Source organism: Plutella xylostella, chromosome 6 (assembly GCF_932276165.1).
Source record: "Plutella xylostella chromosome 6, ilPluXylo3.1, whole genome shotgun sequence".
NCBI lineage: Eukaryota > Metazoa > Arthropoda > Insecta > Lepidoptera > Plutellidae > Plutella > Plutella xylostella.
Genome location: NC_063986.1, coordinates 5,692,375 through 5,710,994, shown reverse-complemented (window position 1 = coordinate 5,710,994; position 18,620 = coordinate 5,692,375). Strand labels below are relative to the sequence as shown.

At 37.8% G+C, this 18,620-nt stretch overlaps 1 protein-coding gene across 1 annotated transcript; it reads right to left on the bottom strand.

Annotated features, from left to right (window-relative positions):
* Positions 1–6,709: 6,709 nt before the first annotated feature.
* On the bottom strand, positions 6,710–13,742 carry LOC105394576 (CDK5 regulatory subunit-associated protein 3). The gene is made up of 9 exons (XM_048621920.1): positions 13,594–13,742; positions 13,084–13,497; positions 11,160–11,312; positions 10,606–10,836; positions 10,149–10,283; positions 9,508–9,663; positions 8,432–8,625; positions 7,807–7,978; positions 6,710–6,902 (listed from the first exon to the last, which is right to left on the bottom strand). The coding sequence occupies exons 1-9, from the start codon at positions 13,597–13,599 to the stop codon at positions 6,831–6,833; spliced, it is 1,533 nt and encodes a 510-aa protein (XP_048477877.1). The 5' UTR covers positions 13,600–13,742; the 3' UTR covers positions 6,710–6,830.
* Between the last annotated feature and the right edge of the window lie 4,878 nt (positions 13,743–18,620).

Here is an 18,620-nt window from a genome sequence, read left to right as displayed (position 1 = left end):
ACTTTAGAACTACTGGAGTCATCTGCTATCTATGTTTGTAACTGAAACTTTTAACTCTGACCAATAGATGTCGTATCCGGGTTAATTTTCTTAACAAATCTGCCATTTTAATTTTTTCACCTCTTTCGGCCACCTCAGGTTTCCTGACACGTTTTTTTGAATCGTTCCAAATGTGTGTTTGTTTAAAAGAATCTATGATTCCTAACTGTAAATAGTGAAATTGTTTTGTTGCTTTACATATTGTTTTGATTATTTTATTGAAATAACGTAAGATTCTGACACAATATGTAATTACAAAATTGTAGGTTTAGCTTTTATTTTGGGGTAAATGCCTCTGGGCTGATGGGGTTATTGCCTCTATTGCGGCGCAATAGCCCCATTTTCAGAGGTTCTAAACATTTTATGTTATGATAAATGTATTTAATACACTCACGAGCAATGAAAAAGTTCCAGTGACATTAGCACCAAATTACTCCTAAACGAAAAATACTAGGTTAATGACGCCTTCTGCAATATTGAAGAACATTTAACGGCGTATCAGAATTAACATTCTTAGATTGGTAATACAACTAAAACGTAAATTTTAAAATTGGCGTCATTTGGTGTCGACATTATAATGTTGTTAACACGGTATATAGAAAATAATCATATAATAAATAAAAAATAGTCATATTAACAGAATTATCCCACTTGTTTTTAAAACTCTTAATAGTTTTGTAATGATTAAAATTCCGCCAGACTCTAAAAATGGTATACTTACTAATTTAAAGTTATGGTTTGATTGCAAATTATAAAAAATATGCCTTTGTATGCTTTTATACTGTATTGTAAATTGTCACGTAAGTATTTATACTTTTTTAAGTCTAATAAAGTATTCATAAATAAAATGTTGAGCACCCCTGGAATCTTGGATGGGGTAAATGCCACTACAAGAAATTAGGCTACGTAGGCGCCATAGCCCCAAAAATTTTTGATCAACTGATTCTCCTTAACTAAGCGCAGTATTTAGTTTACAAGCTAATAATTAGCTACGTTAATAGTAATTCTATAAATTATATCTAGTTAAACTTGTAAAAACCTCTTCCAAGCACACAAAACTAGTGAAAGAGGCATTAGCCCCACTAGGGGTTATTGCGCCTAAAAATCCCATTTTTTGTATAAACGTCGTTTACACGTAGAAGATATTTATAATTCTACAAAATTGCATCAAAATATGAAACTAGATAAAATTTCCTAATATGTATCACAAGTTATAGCTTAATAGGGCGCATAGTCTGTTTGTTATGATCAAATGAATATGAAAGTCAAAGTATTGTGGCGCAATGGCCCCGGTTGACATTAACCCTTAATTTGATTGGAACAAATAATAACTTACTTAAACTGAGATTACCAACCAACCTACCTACCTGCTAAATTTTGTTTCAGAATCTTTTAGGTAAGTACTTTGGAAGCCTTAAAAAGTCTAAAACTGAATATTAACCATAATGTTTCTGTTGAGATTAATCCAAAAGTTTTTGAGGCATAGACAGGATGGAAAGGAACATTTTATAGGGTTTCTAGAGAACAACCCACATTTACGAGACGGGTTTAAGTTGGTCGGTTGCTGGTTGCTGTACCGTTCAGAGCCCATGTCCTATTCTCATAATTATTAAATGCTAGGAGGTATCTACGTATACCTACATACTATCTACGTACATACAAACATACAAATTAAGGCCCTTTGTACTTGTAACTTGTCGCACGACTGGTTAAAAGACAAAAGAAAAGGTAATTCAAAAAGCATTAAATACTTTGAAAAATAAATACTTCATAGCTATCGTATTTAGTTTTATCTTAACCAAATCTAGTAGGGCTCTCATTGTCTGAAAAGACAAAAGATACCGTTTTGAAACTGACTAGCAACAATGCGATGTAGGCTGTTTGCCGAACCTCGTGGGATCTGCCCCGAAAGTATCTGTATGTGATTTTTGTATGTATTATACTTACAGGGTGGTTTTTTAGTATGTACGATAATGTACTTTAAATGTATTACTTACATGGCTAATTATAATTAACAAACTCACACAGAAGTGTTTCCCCTAGACGCTATACTAGTGGTATACTTAATAATAATAAACTCAATTTCAATTTAGTAAGTCACTACAACTACCTACCATAAGTACAGTTTTACTTTCACCGGTAAACTGCCCTATTCTGGTGAGCAAGTAAGGTATACCCATCTGAATAGTCCAACGATTACCTTCATCGCTATACATCCTAATAGGTACCAACCATTAGTAGTAATTACTCTTACGCCTACTAACAGTGTTTGCCACTTTTATATGTAAACGGTAAAAGATAGGAGATTACGTTTTTCTTCAACTACTGAGCAGCTTAAATGAATGAAGAAGAGTAAGACGTAACACGATTTGTCTATGGTATCAGAAATTAAAAAGAATAATTGTTGCCCTAATACACTGTTTTAGGTGTTGGCACTTGTTTCTGTAGCAACGTTAACTTTGTAGGACTCTACATACAAATATTTAATTATTATGGTGCTACCTACGACGGACGGACTTGTCGATTCCAATTTCATCCTATTACTTATATTTCGCCAAACTTCTATCAAAATGTTACTGTCTTATAAATAATGATGATAGGGCTACACCAGCAGCTAAATGATAAAGGTTGTTTAAAATGAACTAGGTTGATAACAAATATTTTGGATTGCAGCGAAGTTAAGAGCGGAGTTTAGCACAGTTAAAAAACTGTAAAACGAGCCGCTAAGTAAAATTTTACTGTTGTTCTTTCAAATAAAGTTTTAAATCAGTTTAGGAACTTTGCATATTCGGTAGGAAATAAACCTAAGTAAGTAAGTATATCTTATACATAATATACACATAATCTATAGCATATTTTCAGCCCGTCTAAAAGCTGCGTTCCCTTAGGGTCTCGTAATGTTTTTACGAAGCTTTTCTTTTCTCTACCTTCCTACTGTACTATAAAACCTTTGAGCTCAGCCCACGTAGGTAATATTTACTTTTTCTAAATAGGTATAACATGCATACAGTATATACCTATGCATGCATATGAGGACTGTGATCCTCGAAGAGGAACTCAGGGGTCATATTTTGTTTGTGCTTGTAGTGAACAGCGGTGCAGGGGGTCACTTTCTAAATCAATGAACGAACGAACCAACATTTTCATGCAATCGGCACGCTTAATAAAACGAGATAGATTCGTAGTTTGCGTTTTCGGAAAAATAAAACTGCAGCGCTAACCTCGGCTCTATCTCGATATTATAAGCGTGGCGACAAACTTATCTGTTCCGGTGAGAGTTACCTAACTAAATTGGTCCATATCTCATTATTTACTAATAAATTATATATTGATATAGATTAGATGGGTTTATTAAAACCGCAAGGGTAAATTCTCATTACGGGAAAACTTAACATCTTAAAGAATGAAGAAATAGTTATTAGACATTTACGTGAGCTCTCACCGGAACAGATAAGTTTGTGGCACTGTAAGTAATTGATTTAAAGAGTCACCCCCCAACCTTCTTCAACCGATTCGGAGTTTCGGAGCTTTAGTACCCGATTCTTGATTCTCCAGTAGTTAGTAGTTTTCCCAGAATCCCACGACCTTATGCACCCTATACCGCAGACGTAACGCGGATGAAATTAAAAATCAGATTTCGATCAACGAGACAAAAGTAAATACAATAGTAGGATCTATGTAAGTATGCAAGTCATCTAAGAGTAAAGGTCGTTTGTAATAAGTGTAGATGTAGAGCAGAGATGAATACTTACCTACCTAGTATAGTGTAGTGAGATCACATTAGATCTCATATTCTCCTCCCAAGCTTGCTTAAATTCTCATTCAAGAATAAAATAAGAATATCTTCTCTTTTTGTGACTTACAAATATAAAACCGAATGTAAAGTTACCGAGACATATTAAGTAGGTAGAGTTAAATGTTTTTATTTTAATAAGCATTTTTATGCATTTTAATTACAAAAATATACTTAACTCTGTAATCTTTATTTTTTGAGCAAACGTGATTGGAAATAAAATGAATGCACTTTCAATTTAAAAGATAAGTGAAATCCGTAGTCGCCATGAAATTACCTAAGATTCTTATCTATTACATTTTCATTACATTTCCGAATTATGGCAAAAGCTAATCAAAGGGCACTATAAATTAAATAAGATGGTGTAAGTATCAAAAAAAGCTAAAATTAGTTAGTACCTATATGCAATTATATATTTTTTTAAGTATTTTCTACCCTTTGACAGGTTTGACCTATAATACTATTTCAATTTTCAGATGTCGTCATCACGGACAGTAGTGCTAGTAATTTACGCATTAACAATAGTGGTATCGTGCCTTGCCAATGAAGACCCTAGTTCATCAACCGCGGCGACTGTTCCGGAACCAGTAGAGCCTAGTGGGGCAGACCCACTGCTAGAACCACCACCGGCGCCTAGTGGAGCGGGAAACAAGCACCCTACAGAGCCTAATGGGCCAGGTGACAAACACCCTCCGGTGCCTAATGGGCCAGGTGACAAACACCCTCCGGTGCCAAATGAGCCAGGTGACAAACATCCTCCGGAGCCTAATGGGCCAGGTGACAAACACCCTCCAGCGCCTAATGGGCTAGGTGACAAACATCCTCCGGTGCCAAATGAGCTAGGTGACAAACATCCTACAGAGCCTAATGGGCCAGGTGACAAACACCCTCCGGTGCCTAATGGGCTAGGTGACAAACATCCTCCCGTGCCTAATGGGTCAGGAGACAAATACACTCCGGTGCCTAATGGGTCAGGAGATAAACACTCAAAGGCGCCCAATGGGTCAGGAGATAAACACTCAAAGGCGCCTAATGGGTCAGGCGATAAACACTCAAATGCGCCTGATGGGTCCAGTGGCCATCATCTGCCAACGCCTAGTGAGACAGGAGAAAATCAAACAGAAAAGCTTCCGTTGCCTAAGAATGAAGAGCATTCGAATAACAGGACCAAAAGAGACGACGATGAAATCTGCTTCAAGAAGGCCAAAGGCTGCCCAGCCTACTATCCGTACTACTACTATCCGTATTATTACTATCCGTATCCGTATTACTATCCGTATCCGTATATTTACGGTTAATCCTTACTATGTTTGTGGATAGTTCTCTAGAATAGAAGTTAGATGTCCAAATTTATAAAATTTTAATTTAACAACTATACCATATAATAAACTTTTCCTATACGACTATTTTTTTATTAGACTACTTAGTACCTACCTAAGTACCTAACTAGACAGTGATGTCGATTTTGATGGCACAAATTTAAGCTTTATGGAATGCAATCTAGGCTTGTGGTGAATGATTCTAGCTTAGGTTAGGAAGGAGATATAGGTACGAAGTGTTTCTGAAAAATCTAGGGTTTTTCAGTTTCTTTGTAGACCCCAGAAACATGTAAGTAACTAAGTACCCATCGATATGTAGGTATACAATATATGATATTTGCGATAGTATCGATAACTATATATCCTACTAGAACACTATAGGTATTATAACTAGTACCAATACTATGGATATTGTCGATATGTACCTATTATTGAAGAGAAATTCTATCGATTGTACCGTGTTCTATTCAAATATCGATAGCAACAACTAATTATGCGCAAATAGTAAAACGGAAAGGCTGCGGAATCCAGCCAGCTATAAACTGAGTTTTAGAGTATTAGCTGGCTGGAAAGCCAATACGTTGTGGCGTTTCTTGGGAGAGACCCGTGTTACGAAGTAAACTACGTAACTACTAAATTAATTACTTTTCATGGTGTGTTGGTACCTTATTATACCACAATATCATTGTTTGGTACTTTTTACTTACTTCTAAGTTCTGAGTCCGATATTACTTTGAGTTAACATTTAAATCACAAGATAGTACTTATACATAAATACCTATTACTACATATTTTAATAGTTATAAATCAGGTCAGTATTTTCAGATGCGCTCATTAATATTCCAACTGCTCGTTAATCTCCTGATATGTCTCGCTGAAAAACCAACCACGAATCCTGACAAATCAAAATCGTCTTCGGAAGAGGCCTCACCATCACCATCATCGGTTTCTCCTAAAGCTCCAGAAATTTCTTCAGATGAGCCTACAGTTACTCCTGACCCAGTCACAACACTCGCAACTAGCGAAGGATCAACGAAACCGGCAAACGAATGCGTCAGGTCATGTACTCATCCTTATAATTCGAAGAATAGATCCCTTTTGTATCTCGCAAAGAGACGCGCGGATCGCTTGAATTACGGGTTTGTCATGGTGAAGAACTGTGAGATATCGGTTAAATACGATGCAAACAGTCCGGCTATTTCTATTAAGACTGAAAGTGATTTGAGCAAAATAGTTGAAGTTTCAGGAAGTACTGCTAGTAGTGGTGGTTCTGAGAGTACTACAGATGCTACTACTACAACTACTACCGAGTTAACTACAACTAGTACCGAGTTAACTACAACTAGTACCGAGGTAACTACAACTAGTACCGAGTTAACTACAACTACTACCGAGTTAACTACAACTACAACGGGTCCCAGTTAAAGCTTAATTCAAAGCAAACTAATAATAAGTATGCAGTTGAAAGAAGCTCACCGAAGACTTTATGTATGTATAAGTAGGTACTTTTACTGTTATTTCTTAAATTGTAAGTTGTTTAAATTAAAAGCGTTAGTGGTAAAATTGTGTCAAAATAAAATGTATTTACAATAAACTGAACATGGCAGTGTCAACAATAATAAAATATAATAAAACGAGTTTATCTTCATACACACCGTGTATTATTGTGTGTTCATGTTTTATAGGAATTTGACGCCGCCAATGACATTCACCGGGCGACCTTTGTACTTCTTTGAGATGTCCTTTTCAATCTGGAACAAAATATTTATACATTATTATACATAATTTATAAAAATAACTATGTGACTCAAGTGAGTGAAAGACTTGTTTTAAATTGACACTGTGTCTTCACAATGCTTCAATAAAAATCCACAATCGCATTTTTTACACATAAACATATCCAAAATTTTCAGAACCCTGTTTCTTCTATCCATACCTCAGATTGCAGTACTTTAGGGTCTAGACAGACGGACCGCATTTCAACTGCAATCCAACTGCAAATTGCAGTTCAGGTGCAGTTTGGATGCAGTTCACACGACTGCAATAGGACTGCAAACCAAACAGTTCACACGACTGCACGCCGACTGCAATTGAACTGCAATCGGACTTCGCGTTTGGTTTGCAGTTCTATTGCAGTCGTGTCAACTGCTTGAATACAGTCTAGACCCTTGTGTGAACTGCATCCAAACTGCACCTGAACTGCAATTTGCAGTTGGATTGCAGTTGAAATGCGGTCCGTCTGTCTAGACCCTAAAGTACTGCAATCTGAGGTATGGATAGAAGAAAAAGGGTTCTGGAAATTTTGGATATGTTTATGTGTAAAAAATGCGACTGCACCTGAACTGCAATTTGCAGTTGGATTGCAATTGAAATGCAGTCCGTCTGTCTAGACTAGACCCTTAGTGTTATCTACGAGCCGCGTGAGCATTGGTCGGTTTCCTACTTCATCATCATCAGCCTTTTATCGCCCACTGTTCAGTGTAGGCCTCCTTTTTTGTACACCAATATTTTCGGTTTCCTACTTATTACACTGAAAATCCATAATCACACTTTTCACGAATAAATAATCGAAGTTATTCAACCTTTGTGGAAACTATTCCGTTTATTCCGTGTGTGATATGTCCCCACATATTATTATTATCATTCCGTACATACCTCAGCTTGCAACACTTTGGTGTTGTCTACGAGTCTGGTGAGCAGTGGCCTGAGGGCCGCCTCCTCCGCCGCCGCCGCCGCCTTCTTCTGTTTGCTTCTGTCGGCCAGAGTGGCCATCTTCTCACAGAGAGTTAGCTTCTGCTTGAGCTGAGCTGCTAGCACGTCCACGTATCTAGAAGGAAGATTATGAAGTGGGTTATACAGTGTGTCAAAAAGGATAGTAAGCCGAAAGAGGGTCACTCAGAGAGTACAACGTAACAAAAGTTTCAAAATTCACGAAAAAAATGATTAATTTGGGTAGTACCTACATTATTTATCAAAATTAATTGATTCTCTTTTTGACTACCTGTATAAATCTTATTTCCCAGAAAGCAAATTTGTCAAATATTAACCGGGCTTTAATCTAATTTTATTACTTCGAGTCTTCCCTAATTTCTTACCAGGCTTCGGGAATGACCTTAGATTAACCATATAACGTAAAACAGACCTCACACTATCCTTTACTCCTTACACCGAACTATAAGAGAGCCCGCAGACTGCAGACTTTTAGGCGGCCGATAGTTTGGTCAAGCTCTTAATCAGTATGGAGATAGAAACCCTTCAAAATCAAAAACCCCCAGCTCACCTGGGCGAGTGCTTCACATGATGCAGATGCACATTGATCGGCTGCGTGTACTGAGCCGTGGCGACCTGCACGGCGTCCAACATGGCCGTCAGGGCCGCCGCAGACTCCGTGGGGAGTTGCTGGATGAGCGAGAACGACTGGCTGGAAGCAGACTGGGTGGACTCGTAGAGACGCATCTTGAGGAATGATTCCAGCTGGGGGGGTAAGGTGGGTGTTGAAATTGGGTGTGATAGTTGAGCGATGCGAAGGCGATTTTAGGTCCCCGGAGTGCAGGATATTATTATTGGCCTTACCTTACACACTGTACTTATGTATAATCTACTTGTAACGCTGTTGGTTATCTATAAATAAATAAATAAAGATGCGCTTGATGGCGCCTAGCTTTCTATACGGTCTGCAGCAGTATACGATTAAGGGCGGATTCGGCCAACGTCGAGTAACTATTTACTCACGAGTAAACTACCAGTTACTCGCGAGTAAGCAGATTTTGCATTCTACCAAACCTGAAAACAAGATAACTAGCTTATCCCAAGAATAAAATGTTATACCGCCAAAATTGACCGTGTAACGAGCTTATCCGAGAGTAATTTTGTAATGGCGGCAGCACATCAGCTGATTAGAAAACCGTCATAATGACATATAAACACATCTGTCAAAACATAAACAAAAGTACGTTAAAAGGCAAAGTCTCAGAATAACAACAGCGAATAAAATTTTAAAACATAAACAATTTCATACTTTTATAATCCATTCAAACTAAGTTGGCATGTCATTTCTATTGCATGCTTTGAAACGCAGCTATTTTTATTTTAGTTGCATTACAGTTTCGTTCCTCGTTCATTCAATTTAATCATGGTATAACTTGGTAGAATGCAAATGTACTTATCCTAGATATTTACTCGCGTATAATTTTAATCCCGGTATAGTTATTCTCGTGTAACGTGATGTTTGGACGAATTCACCCTAAGGAGTATTCATGATTTATGTAATTTTTCGGTGGATAATGGCTCTCATATCTCCACAACCGCAATAAACACAGTAAGAGCCATCTATCGTCTACATCAAGCATCACGTACCTCCAACAGTTGCTGCAGGAACTGTGCGCGTGTACTCGGTGCGTCTAGCACGCTGAGCGCGTCGGCCCCGCGCGCCGCGCCGCCGCTCACGCCATCTGATTCAACTACAATGCCGGATTCGGACAGGGATATCGCGCCTAGGTCCGCTGATAGGTCCTGGGGGTTAGGGAAGATGATTTATTACCTAAAATGAGGAATATAGAGACACAATACGTGTTGCTGTATGTCAAAGTGTCAGTGCCCTAGAACGCGACTCCACGATCGCGAAATCATTGCGAGTTCACGTGATTGTCGGTCGTAAGTATTTGTGATATTTGGTCGCACGACTTGCTTTTTTACAAGGACACTTACGACTGAAACAAGCATGTGAACTAGGCTGTTGAAAGGAATCTTTTCAACAGGCTAGTAAAACTAGAGAAAAGAGAAAAAAAGGCTAGTAAAACTAGAGAAAAGAGAAAAAACATTACACAACAATTATACGGTATGTACGGTCAGCTGCATAAGTACTATACACTTTTGTTCCTTGTCAAACTAGCTACATAACAAACTGACAATATTTGAATATGCAGTTTGTGAGTTTGACAAGGTACAAAAGTGTACAGCTACTTATGCAGCTGACTGTACTTTATGTGTGAACTCACAACTGGGTCGACATTGACGTCTGCGTCGACGCCGCCCCAGTCGATCTCGCCGCCGGCGTGGTCGCCGTCGCCGAAGTCGATCGCGTCCGTCGACAGCGAGCCGAAGTCTATCTCGCCGGGGTCACCAAAGTCTATCTAAGGATTAAAATTACATGATTATTGAGTTAAATTTGAAGTTAAATGAATCATGTAACTTGAATGGTTTCCAGTTTGTTATCTTGGCTCATTTCTTACAGGCAATTCTCACATAAATAAATCTATTGATTCATATATGCTATTCATTTTCATTCATGGTCATCTTTCGAGATTCAAAGTAAGTATACAAACAAAGAAGTGAACTAAGAAATTTAATTACTGAGATTATGGGAACATAATTCTTGTTGAGTAACATTTTTAATTTCTTAATAAATCATAATTCTTGTTAACATGCTTCCAAAAAGGCTTATTATGTATTTACCTGATCACCACTGCCTTGCTGCTCCTCATCATCAAACTCGATATTCACAGGATCGGGCTCAATCTTCAGGGGAGGCTCGCCGTACCTCCATTCGTAAACTGTGGTGTTGCCGCGCTCCACCACAAACTGAAGTAACGGCAACACCTCTGTGGCCCTCTCCCCTAGCATGTACTTGGTGAATGCAGAGTACAGTTCTATGGCCGGTAATAGTGGCTTTAGTGATTTTCCAATCTGAAATGAGAATGTCACCATTAGTAAAATAAAATAATAACACTAAAGTGATACTATTTACTATATACATATACCTTTTCACACATATACACAGGGTGGAAAGTTATATAGTCAAACCACTCAAACCTTGAAAAAGTATAACCCAACATTTCTAGGTAGGGCAAAGTACAGCTATTGAGTAAAAAAAATTAAAGCCTATTACAATATGAAACCTAGTAATTTCTATATTGCTAGTGGTGGTGAAATGTAAAAAAAAATGTGGTCAAGGTACAGACTGTTTATAAAAATAATATAAAAATTGGGCAAATAATAATAATATCCACCTTGTCATAGATCTCGGGGAGCTCCTGTATCCTCTCAACCAGCTCTCTCTTGATCTTGTCTCCCTTGATCCCGAGCTGCTTGCACAACGCTACAAACTCTGCCTTGCTGGATGCTTCGCCCTTCACATACTCTGCTACTTTCTTGTCACAGTCCTGAAGTTGAGAGAAAGAGGATTCTGGTTATACTTTTCATTGGAAACTACTAAAAAAATATTAAGGTACAAAACTTTGGTACTGAAAGTAATAAGTATTTGTATTTTGTATTTATTTATTTAAGCAAAATAATCCTTAAAAACTAATATTTACAATATCAGCCAAACAGCTGAGCTGTTTATCGGCTGGTAATACTCCCATTTATGTTACACTAAACAAGTGAGTCATTCGTCAAGTCGCGCGCATTAGAGTCGCGCGTAACGCGCGAGTTGTCCCTCCCGTATTTACCTACTTTTTTTGTCGTCAACTCGCTCGACTGTGAAAATATGTAGAGTCAGCCACAAAATTTATGATTTATTATGCTTAAGGTAACTACTTAAAATGTATAGGGTATTTTATAGGACTTAACTTTAAAATAAAATCAGTAATTAATCTCGCTTGGCAAACTGTTCTCTTCGAACACTTCCAAACACAGGAACCATTTTTATTTGTTCGGTCTTTGTTATATTTATAACCTGCACGAAGCAGTACCGACTCTCCTCGCTGGGATGTTATGATTTCATGTGCAGTTTTATTACTAGATGGACCTGCTTGCGATGAACTTCCTGGAAGTAATTGTTACAGTTAGGTCTGTCTCTTTGACCAATGAAATAAACGAAATTTGTTTTAAATTTTAGTGCTTATTCGATATTTAATATAACGGTAACACAACGAAAACGTAACACTGTGTTTATATTACGGCAAAGTAGACTTGGTAATATAGTAAAGTTAATTTATTATATGTTTACCCCCACAATACATCAAAATCAGTAAAAATTGCCACATTTTAATATTTTTGCGCTGTACTGTAGACTGTAAGTAATGCACTGTACATTTAAACCGGTTTTTGCAACAAAAACTTGAAGGACATAGCTATGACAGGTAAAATTTGCGCACGGGATGAGAGAGATAGCAAACTTGGGTATCATGCGTCATAGGTCACATCCCCTTTTGCCTCATTCTGCACTTCCAACATAGGCTTTATTGTATCTTTATCCCGAAATCAAAGCATCTACTTTAATGGCGATTGTCTAGTTGGTACCTTCTTATGCTAATCAGCCAGGGAGACAATATTTAACTATATTTTTTAGTTTCAATTCGTTTGCATCTGACCGTACTTTACATGGGCACGCGAGTTGACGATATAAAAAAACAGAAGATGCCAACTCGCGTGGCGCGCGAGTCTAAGGCGCGCGACTTGACGAACGACTCAAACAAGTACCTACTTAAGTTATAATAAGTACATGCATATTATAGCAACTTATGTAGGCAATTACAAATGCACGATTTACAAAAGGTGTTTTAGTATACAGTACATTACATATTATTATTAAACTACACAGTTTCTAAATTGTTCAGTAAAAAATCTTTCACACGATTCTTAAACATGTTTTTGGATGTAGATCTGAAAAACTCCGCTGGCAACTTGTTATAAAATTTCGGCACTAAGTATTTGAATAATCTTTCACCATAGTAATTAGTTGGTTTAAAGCATTCAATAAAGTTTTTACCTATTCTTCTTTTATTTGTTTTACTTGGGTTTTGAAATATGAATTCTTCCGCTTTAAAGTGATTAATCGCAATGCTATAAGTAACTTTACAATGTATAGGTAGTATTTTAAAATGTTTAAATAGTTTATTGTAACATCCTTTACAGTCTCGTTTTGTAGATATTGTTATTCTAATGAAAATAAAGGGTGCTTAAGATTCATTAGAATTATTAGGTACTTACAACTTGTAACTGTTCTTCCTTAGTGATTTGCTTCTTCAGTCCAGGTATTTCATAATTAATGTTTCTAACCAGCATCTGAGCTGCCTCAGCCAAATACAAGTTTTCCTTTTCATAAGTTCTCAATATGTCCTGCCAGTCTTTCATCCTTTGCGAACCGTACCTCCCAAACAAGTTCTTAGAGTCTGCCTCTGTTTCTTTCAGGATCTCTACGATTTTCAAGCAGTGGAAGTAGTTGATATAAGACCCAGAGAGTAAGCTGGCTATACCGTCATGAGCTGGCATATCTTGTATTGCATTGTTGATTTTCTCTCTCACAGCAATTATACTTTTCTGCCATTCCTTGTTAACATGTCTACGGCTCACAAGCCAGTCTTGAAGCTTGCCTATGTTTATGTCAATAGGTATGTTACTTTCCTGTAAAAATTAATGGTTATTAAAATGTTGTGTTTATGTAGTGAATAAAATAAAAAGCTATTTTAATTCTTATAATAAGAGTAGGTAAATACTTACATCCATTTTTACAGCCTTATTTATGTGCTGATTTTAAACTATGATATCAAAATAGGTTACCCAGTACAATAGTGGAGAAAATACAATTTTAATTAATTTTGTTGGGCCACTTTCTTGATGTGTTCGTGTTGTTGATTTTTATGACGTGTCAAGTAAATGTCAGTGTCAAATTTGACATTCGTTGTAAACCATTTGTAAACAGATTTCGTCTGTCAAGTCCTCAGAAGAATATTTTCTGGGTCTTGGAAGTCTTGGAACTATGTTTAGGGTTCACCCATAAAAATAATAAAGCTTGGGTGCACCCATGGCAGATGGGGCAGATGAGCACTGGCAATCTAGCTAAATCTTTCACCAAGATACAGCGTTTGTCAATGAGTCGTGAAGCTCGCAGAATAAAGGTGGGCTACAGTTATTAGGTACCGATTCTATTCTCTTTATTTCTAATGCGTATCCAAAATTAATAACACCACGATCAGAAAATGCTGGGAATGTTTATTAAATTACGTCAATCCAAACCATTATATTTCACATGTGTAGGATATATACCTACCTAGTTATGTGTTTATTTATATCTATAGGTATTTACTAACTTCAATAACGTTAGATAAGAAAATGTATTTGTAGATAACACACGTGTTGAGGGTTTGGGGACTTGGTAGTTACCGAAATCATTTTAAAATGCAGTAAAATATAGATTGTGATCTCAACTTATGTAGTTAGTTTAAATCATGGAAAGTGAAACAGATTACAGCATTAGGTAAGTCTTATCCAAATAACTAGTTATTAATCATCATCATCATCATCTTCGACCTATCACGTCCTCACTGCTGGGTGCCTGATGCACGGGTCTTCTAGCCTAGTGCGTAACTTCAATGATCATAATCAGTACGATTACTGAAGCTGGCTCGACTACGCACGCTTCAAGTTATTATAGTTAGGTACCTATTATAAATTAGGTAAGTATACCTAATAATTAGTATTTACCTTATAATGGCTACTTCGACCATTAATAATTAGTACTTACCTTATAATGGCTACTTCGACCATTAAGAATGGCTACTGATTATCGTATCGCTTACAACGTAGGTAGGTACCTACATACATACATACAAGCCAGACCTCAAAAAAGATAAAGGGATGGCGCGATGCGGATGCATTTCGATTTTTTTATGCCTACACATAGTTAGGTCTTATCACTTACCAACCGCAGCGTGTTTTGAAACTATACAAGGCCAGAACGCAGAGGCTGGGACTGCTCACGTATATTTTCAAATTAAAATGGTGCCATGATTTACTTGAAAGTATACAACGCCATTACGCACTAATCGCGTATATTTTCAAGTAAGTTGGCCAAAATTATGGCTTGAAAATATACTGCAGCAGTTACCACTGCGTACTAATCGTGTATATTTTCAAGTGCCAAGCGGCAATGCGAGCACTTGAAACTATACGTGATTAGTTTCCAGGTAGTTATTTTGAATGGTTGCTCTCTCTTTCTTTCATGCGAAATAGTAATAAGTCTATTGCTTTCTAAACATTGCATCATCATCATCATTCCGCACTTGGCATTGTTTTCGTAACGTGTTTTTGTTTACATCGTACAGTTAAAAAGTAAATTGATTTAAATTAAACTGTAGAACTGTTGTAAATAGTAAAAATGATATCAGAAGAGGGTGTAGAACAAACAATTCATAAAAGACAATTACGGTGCATTCAAAACTTGATGAAAAATATGTCCGTAATAGGTATATAGGGTAATACCTACTACACTCACGAGCAATGAATAAGTATGCGCGAAAAGAAGCCAAATCTCTGCTGCACGGAACACGTCTGCGGCGCAGTACAGGGACATGGAGAGAAAAGTGAAACGGGGAGTACGACGTGATAAAAGAAAGTGGGGAGATGACTTGGCTAAAAAAGCCGAAGATGCAGCGTACAAGGGAGATACCCGTACACTTTACCAAGTTATAAAAGAAATCACGCGGAAACCAAGAAAATCCACTCGCCCTGTTAAAGATAAGACAGGAAAGCTACTGTGTGAGCCTGGCGAAGTATTGCAAAGATGGAAGGAGTACTTTCAGGAGTTACTCAGAGTCGACCAACACGATGGGGTGGAAGCCGAGCTGAACTGCGCGAGGCACACTCAAAATATAGACTTCGACGCTAGTCCACCTTCCATAGCTGAAATATTAGCTGCGGTCAAGAAGCTCAAGAGTCACAAGGCACCAGGACTCGATAATATTTCAGCGGAAATGCTCAAAGCCGATCCGCTTGCAACAGTAGGCATCCTGAAACCAGTCCTCGAAAAGATTTGGGAGACAGAGAAGATACCCGAGGAGTGGAAGAAGGGGGCAATTGTTAAACTCCCAAAGAAGGGTGACCTAAGTGACTGCAGAAACTGGTGAGGGATCACATTACTGCCTATAGTGTCCAAGATACTGAATGCCATCATCCTCTACAGAATCCAAAACCGGGTAGATGAACATCTTAGGAGTGAACAGGCAGGATTCCGCAGGGGAAGAAATTGCACGGACCAAATCAACACACTCCGCATAATTGGCCATGCTACCAATTTATGATATGTATTTTTTATAATTTATTTTGAAAATATAGACCATTTTAAGAAACTAATTTCGTTATTTTTGATTTTTATTCATTACAACTATTTTTAATATAATTTTAAAATTTGGCCGGCTGAATGGATGTATGACGTCACAGAACGGATACTAAAATAAATATCTTTGCCTGCGCCACAAAAAAAGCAAGTGTCACTTAACGTCAGTGAGGTAGAATGTCATTGTCATCTGTCATCTAACTCTTAACCTACAAAATAATACTCTGTGAAGCAATAATACTCACTGTAGAAATACTATCTCTGTTCTTGTTGTCATCGTAGTATCCACTGGTTTATTATTTATTCGTAGTAGAGATTCAAAACAAGGTAGAAAATAAATAAATAAAATCAATAAAGAGAAATAAACACACGGGCACCTACTCTGTGCACACGGGTGACACGGGCTGTGAGGTTCACAGAGTACATGAGGTTTGCGTTTATTGACGTTTGACGTTTACTTTTGTTTTGTAGGCAAATGCATCCTAATATATTATACTCTATGATCCTAATGTGACGTCATAGAAAGGACAAATGAAGGTTATTCGTTTTTATTGAATAATTAACAAAATAGAGACCTAATTTAAAATCTGATGACCAGAAATTGAACTGGAAGCATATTCCTCGAAACGGTTTTAAGTATTTCATTCTTGTTCAGAAAGTTAGCATGGCCAATTCTGGAAGCATCAACAGAGTGGCAAAAGGCCCTTTTCCTGACATTTGTGGATTTTGAGAAGGCCTTTGATAGGGTACACCAGTCAGCAATATGGGATACGCTGAAATATTTTCACGTTCCGAATAAAATGCGAAACCTTATTAAGGAAGCCTACAATGGCTACACTTGCCAAGTAATCCACGAAGGGAAGCTGAGCGAACCAATAAGCCCCAATATTGGCGTCAAGCAGGGCTGCATGTTATCCCCACTACTCTTCATCATGATTACCGAAGTAATTTTGGATATGATGGAGCAGAATGGCAAAGGAGGTTTGGATTGGTCCGATGGAACATCTCTGGAGTATCTCGCTTTTGCGGACGATCTTTGTCTTTTCTCCGAAAATAGCGCTGATATGCAAAGGAAACTCAATGACCTCATCCATTTGGGTAACCGAGTGGGCATGCATGTCAACAGAGAAAAGACAAAGTCAATGCGAGTAATGACTGCGGACCGTACTCCATTTAAAATCAACGGCCAATCAATTGAAGATGTTGACACCTTCACCTACCTGGGAAGCAAAATCACACCAAATGGTGGAACTGACGAGGATATCGGCAACCGCATCAACAAAGCCCGTGGAGCTTTTGCCATGTTAAGCCCAGTGTGGAGGTCTTCCGCATTCCGTCTCCAAACCAAGATCCGCCTGTTCAACGCGTGCGTAAAGACCGTTCTCCTCTACGGTTGCGAAACTTGGAAGAAAACGGTCCAAACCACGAACAAGTTACAGGTTTTCGTAAACAGATGCTTACGCAATATCCTAGGGATCCGTTGGTTTGACTTTGTCTCCAACGAGGAACTTTGGCGCAGAACACATCAAAAACCTGTAGCAGAAACCGTAAAAGAACGCAAATGGAGATGGATAGGACACGTTCTAAGGCGTACTGAAGACGTCCCAAAGGAAGCGCTGACATGGCACCCCGAGGGCGGTAAACGAAGACTCGGCAGACCGCGAGAGATATGGCAGCGCTCTGTGAAAAAGGAAATGGGCCAGGCGGGGATGTCTTGGGCGGATGTCTCTGAGCTGGCCCAAGACCGTAAAGAATGGCGGCGCTTCACTTCGGCCCTTTGCTCCCCAGCGGAGATTGGGAATAAGTAAGTAAGTAAGCAATGAATAAGTAAGTAGCAAAAAGTCAGCACCAAATGGCCCCAATTTTTTAAAACATTTAATTTTGAATTTAATAAAAAATTTCGTTTTTAGTTGGTTATAATAACATTTTGATACGCTGGAACTTTTTCATTGATAGTGAGTGTGGTAGGTTTACTCTTAATTCATATAAATAATGAGATATTAGTATTCTTACTTGCAAGTATGAGTTGCTATAAATATCATTTTATCAATCAAATTAGAGCTTGTTCATCTTTATTTATTAACATTCTATAGGTATGACAGGCAGAACAAGTAAATTGTAGTCATGTACATTTACCGAAATAGTTAAGTAAATTAGAATCAGCATGTAGGTATAAATTATATGCGACAAGTACGCCAACCACGCAATGTGCGTAATAGCAATGTATATTTTCAAGAACGATTCAGTAAATCCCGACTTGAAAGTATACGCGATTAGTACGCACAAATCGTGAATATTTTCAAGTAAAATATATTTTTTTTCACTTGAAACTATACAGTGCTAGTACCCTATGGGTGCGTTCTGGCCTTGTATAGTTTCAAAACACGCCCAACCGCAATAGAAAGATAGATTT